At 55.3% G+C, this 5,331-nt stretch overlaps 1 protein-coding gene across 1 annotated transcript in view; it reads right to left on the bottom strand.

The window, feature by feature from the left end:
- Positions 1 to 5,331, bottom strand: part of LOC104622403 (ephrin type-B receptor 1-like) — a gene marked incomplete at its 5' end in the record, with an annotated part of 22,749 nt that overhangs the window by 1,994 nt on the left and 15,424 nt on the right. Inside the window, 4 exon segments of the mRNA XM_010289167.1 lie at positions 463 to 612; positions 2,717 to 2,932; positions 3,234 to 3,481; positions 4,527 to 4,649. Coding sequence (XP_010287469.1) covers positions 463 to 612; positions 2,717 to 2,932; positions 3,234 to 3,481; positions 4,527 to 4,649 — 737 coding nt within the window.

A 5,331-nucleotide genomic window follows, 5' to 3' on the forward strand; every position in this document is an offset into this window, starting at 1 on the left:
CGGCCGCAGGCTGGGAAGGCGGCTGCCAGCCCTTTTGATCAGCAGCAAAGGGAACGGGAGGAGATGCTCCCAGCTCCGACAGAGCAGGGGCTCTTGGAGGTTAATCTCCGCTCTGATGCTCCACACGCCGCAGTTCCTCCCGGTGGAAAGCTGCCACTCATTATCTTGGCAGATCGCATCGGAGCACAGCAGTCCAACTACCAAAGCTCTTTCCCCGCTCATAAACCCTCTGAACATTTTCAAAGGCCCTGCAGCTTGCTGAAGTCCAATTACCAGCCCACTGGCTTTTCTTCCCAATTTCCCTCCTTGCATCCTCTCACTCGCCAGCCTGTTTCATCTCCAAAACCACATGCTGCCGAGGTGCTGGGAAGGGGCACATAGCCATTCAGGCAGAGCTTTCTTTTGGGAATAAGCCGCCCCAGCTCCCCCCCGGGAGCTGTGTGGATGACCCCCAGTACTTACGTCTTGGTTGGACATGTCCCAGTAGGGCCTCTCCCCAAACGACATCACCTCCCACATGACAATGCCGTAGCTCCAGACGTCGCTGGCTGAGGTGAACTTGCGGTAGGCGATGGCCTCCGGCGCTGTCCACCTGACGGGGATCTTCCCTCCCTACGGAAAAAGGGAGAGCAGCTGAGAAACGGCTCCTTGGGAGGAGCCCGGACACCCCTGAGCCAGGGCTGGAGCCCCCCCGGTCCCTGGGGACCCCGCTGAGGGGTGGGCAGGCGGTACCCTATGGGACGAGGAGGCAGGGACCTAAAACACCTCCATGAACTTATCCTGTACCTGCACAAAAGGGCTTAGCTAAAGAAAACAGAAGGGTTTATCCCACTCAGGTGTCCCCCCCGAGTGACACTTCCCCACTGTGGCTGCCCTGCAGGACCCAGCGCATTGGTGGCCTGTCCCCAGCTACCTTCCCAGGGAGACATCAGGTGACAAGGGCTACGCAGGACTGCACTACTCTTGTCTCAGGCAAGGAGCCACAGGTATTCCTGTCCCTTGGGCTTCGATGGAAACAAGGTCTAACCCAAGAGCATCTTCTACGGCACCGTCTGGGCTCCCACAGCTGCTGGAAGCTTACACTTTTGGAGTGGGAGGCAAAAAGCAAAACACCTTTAAGCCCCAAAGGACACTTGGAAAACACTGGAACAGGAAAGTGCCTTTGGCAGAGAGCCCCTCATTTCTCCTAAAACCTCAAAATCAGGCTCGGCGTCTCAAGCCACCCTATCAAGCCAGGGCAGGTCCCAGCTCCTGGCAGGACAGGAAGGGCCATGTCGAGGGGCAGCAGAGGGACTGCTCCTTGGGCAAGCACTGCTAAACTAACAGCAAAAAAAGCCGAGGGATGAAGGAAAACCACAGACATGCACGGTATTTACTCCAGGCAGAATTGCATTGTAAATCGTTTAGCGCAATTGTTTTTCCGTAGCCTTTCCGACGAAGCATCAGCCGCTCTTGAAGGATGAATGGCAAAAAATTTGATTTGAATAACTACAAATGGAGAAATTAACTGCTAGGTTGTTTTTCCTGCCTTTTCCCCAGAGCTAAAAACCTGCTGTGGGAGGCAGAGTGATGTAATCGCAGGCACAGCATCGCTTCCCAGCTGCCGGGGAGATCTATTATGGCCTAAATTAAATAAAAACACAGATGAGATAATCTCTTTTATCTCTAAAGGTGGGGAAAGGCTACTTTGTGCCTCATCCCAGCAGCTACTGCCAGGGTCTTTGAACAAAAAATGAATTGATGGGTCAAAGCGGCTCAAAGGCCACTGCCTGCAGAGCAGGTGTGGGCAGGGAGCGGGGCAGGTCCAGGGAGGGGGGAAACGTCCCCGCGAGCAGCGGAGGAAGAGCCAGGGGCTGCAGCCGGGCCAAAACGCAAAGCCAGCCTCAGAGGCACCTCTCTGGGTCTCCCGTTTCAGAGGCTGGAGCCAGCCCCGGCGCTTGGGCACAGCTCAGCAGCCCAAAACCCTGCTTCTGCGGGAGTCAGTGCCACCTCGTGCTTGCACCCAACACACGCTCTTTTAACCCGTCGATGAGACGAGCTCAATGGGTTGCTCGTCTCCTCCGTTCATCCTCAACACCAGTAAGGGTCTCGCAAGCCCGCTGGCAGGAGAATGGCCATGGTGGGGAGCTGCGGGGTCCCCAGGGCAGCGGGGAGCAAGGGGAGAGCGGAGCTGCCATTATCTATGAATGAGTTAATGAAGGAAAGAAGGGTGGCTGGGGAACGGCAGGGCCCCCATTAGGCTTGTCTCTTTAATTAATGCCTGGAACAAGTTTCCAGCAGAGAAAAGCAGACCAGATCTAGAGCGCTGGGGGAAGGGGAGTTAAAACGCCATCACTGTGCCGTGGGGAGATGCTGTGATCTCCCTCCCTGTGATCTCTCCAGGGACTCCTCCATGCACCTTCCCTCCATGAAGGAGAGGGAAGAGGCTCCTCCGGAAACTGCCAAGGGCAGAAAGGTGCTTGGGGGAGGAGGGAGGCAGAAAACTCATAAAAGGGAGGCAGAGAAAGGAGGGAAAAGAGGATGATGGGTAGCAGCCACAGCCAGGGTCTACAGGTCACGAGTCCATGTGGTGGGAACACTCCCAAGATGCTCCCACTCATGGTAGAAGCTCCAGGGCGTACGTCCAGTGCCCTTCTCCCAGACTCAGCCAGCAGCGGGTGCAGGGCAGACATGGGGGATGCTGAGCAAGCCCAAAAACCTTGCGAGAGGTACGTACCAAGGAGCTGGTGTAGGTGGGGTCGGACGTGTCGTCCTGCAGGTAGCGCGAGAGGCCAAAGTCCGATACTTTGCACACCAGGTTGCTGTTGACCAGGATGTTCCTGGCAGCCAGATCTCGGTGCACGTAATTCATCTCTGCAAGGTACTTCATCCCGGCGGCAATTCCTCGGAGCATCCCCACCAGCTGGATCACTGTGAACTGCCCGTCATTCTGCTGCGATAGGAAAGAGCAGGCACCGGGCTGAGCGTGCAGACCCCACTGCGGGACCAGAGTGGCTCACCGCCAACCTTGGGAGGGTGCTGCACCTCCCCAGAGGACTACCCAGCTGCCCTGCCCTGCCCGGTTAAAGCAGAGGTATGCCACCACCAAAACATGCGTGGTTTAGGGGTGTAAGCACGCTGCAACCAGCTCCCAAGCTGAGGAAACACACTGGGATCGACAGGACAGGATGCCACCACCTCGCTCCTGAATCCCACAGCTGAACAACAGCCCACGCGGCCCCAGCTCGCCTTACCCGCAAGAAGGAGTCCAGGGCCCCGTTCTCCATGAATTCTGTGATGATCATGACCGGTCGACTTTTGGTCACCACTCCTTCCAGCCGGATGATGTTGGGGTGGTCAAACTGCCCCATGATGCTGGCTTCGCTCAGGAAATCCCGGCGCTGCTTCTCGGAGTAGCCGGCTTTAAGTGTTTTGATGGCCACATAGATCTCCCGCTTGCCAGGTAACTTCAGGCGTCCTTTATACACTTCTCCGAACTCCCCTGCAAGTGCCAGATCATCTGCTACCACCTCCTCCTCCACATAAAACATTGCTAAGAGTAATGGCACCTTGAGCTGCTTGGTCTCCAAACCAATCAGCTGAGAAACGTCAGCCAGTTAACACTTCAGTGGTGCTCTCCTCTATAAATCTACTCGCCTGTCCTCTTTAAAAGGGGCAATGTCTGCTACTGAGGACACATATGGGCTTCCAACCTTCTCCAAGGTGACAGAGCCCCGCACCAACAGAAGCAGAGGCTGGGGCCACTCTTGCAAACCCCCGCAAGAAGGATTTGCAGAGCAAGAGCATCAACATTTAAGGACAACCTCAAATATAAGGTGTCGGCGTTGATAATCTCAGTTGTCTTTTCGCACTTCACTTATCTTGGCATAGACAACTAGTTGGGCTGCTTTCATTGCTGCCCTCTGATTTGAAATACAGAGAAAGCATCCTCTCATTTTCAGCGGGAGAGCTTTTCCTTCAGCAAGGTACAATTTGCCTGTGGAGGGATTACATTTAGGCCAGGTTTGCAGCCACTTTGCCTTGATGAGCAGCAACATGGCTGAACTTGATTCTGACCGACCCAGCTCTCTGCTGCTTTGCAGCTTCCCCCTGGCTTCTCACTTTCTCTTCCACAAGTACGACACAAGTTATTTAAAAATGGCAATAAAAGCAGCAGGGATGACATACAGATACATGCACGTGTGTGTATATATACATATGTATGGCGGTATGGCACAGACTAGAGCGAGCTCTGGCTTTCTTCATGTTATCTCATGGAAAAGCCAATTAGGAAATGCCAAAAGGCCCCACGGTCACCCAGCAAATACGTTCATGGAGCCTTTCCCGCCTCAGAGGAACTTTGAGAGCAGAAACCAACCTTGTGCCCTCCGTAACCCATCACAAACCCAGTCAAGCCTGATGTCTCACGGCCTCCTTGAGGGTTTCCCGGTGAAGGACCCAGAAAATTGCTCCAGGTGGATGCATGGCCATGCAGGAGCGGCGGAGAGGGCAGGGAGGGACGGGCGGCAGGGGATGGTGAGACCCACCTGCTCCAATGACCTCTTCAATCTTCACAAAGGATACGTCGATCTCCTTGGCAAACTCTCGGACCGCCTCGTTGGGGTCCTCGTAAGTGAAGGGGTCAATGTAGATCTTCATCCCTGGAGACCCTTGGTGTGGGAAATTTGGGAGTGATGGCAAAAGGGAGAGAAAAGCAAGAGCAGTTGTGCCGTGGCCAAGAACTGGAGATCCCTGTGCCCTCACGCGCTCCGTACACCTGTTAAGGCGGCGACTATCGCTGTGCTCATCAGCACCGCCTCCGTAGGCCCTTATCATCCTCTTTGGTCCCCCCACTCCACCCAACCCTCCCCTGCATCCCCTCCTCTCCCTCTCTGCCTGCCACTCCTCCTCTGTTATCCTTCCTCTTCCTCCCCACTGCGATGGGGAGCAGTTACAGACCCTAACTACAACCAGCTGCCTTCACAGTGAGGGCTTTACGAGGCTCCATGCGTTAGTAAAGAAACCTTTATTTACCTAAAAAGGCCTCTGATAGTTTTGTGGCCGCTACTAGATTGACAGAGTGCAGCAATTATAATCAACAACCCGTATGGAGCTGTAAAATAGGGCTTTGCCAGCCTCCGTGACAAGTGTGCGGTCCCCTGCACGAGGGCACGGCACAGCAGCAGGATCCGGCCACGCCGCAGGGAGACGCAGGCTCTGCCTCCAGCCCGGAGCGCAAGTGGGCTTTTGTCCTCTTCAAATGGGGGAAAGCCAAAACAGGCCCCCAAAGCCCCCAAATGGGGTTTGCGGACATCGCGTTTGGATGCCCGGGGACTTGCGGAGGGGCTCCGC

The sequence above is a fragment of the Phaethon lepturus genome, unplaced genomic scaffold (genome assembly GCF_000687285.1).
Source record: "Phaethon lepturus isolate BGI_N335 unplaced genomic scaffold, ASM68728v1 scaffold23426, whole genome shotgun sequence".
Lineage (NCBI taxonomy): Eukaryota > Metazoa > Chordata > Aves > Phaethontiformes > Phaethontidae > Phaethon > Phaethon lepturus.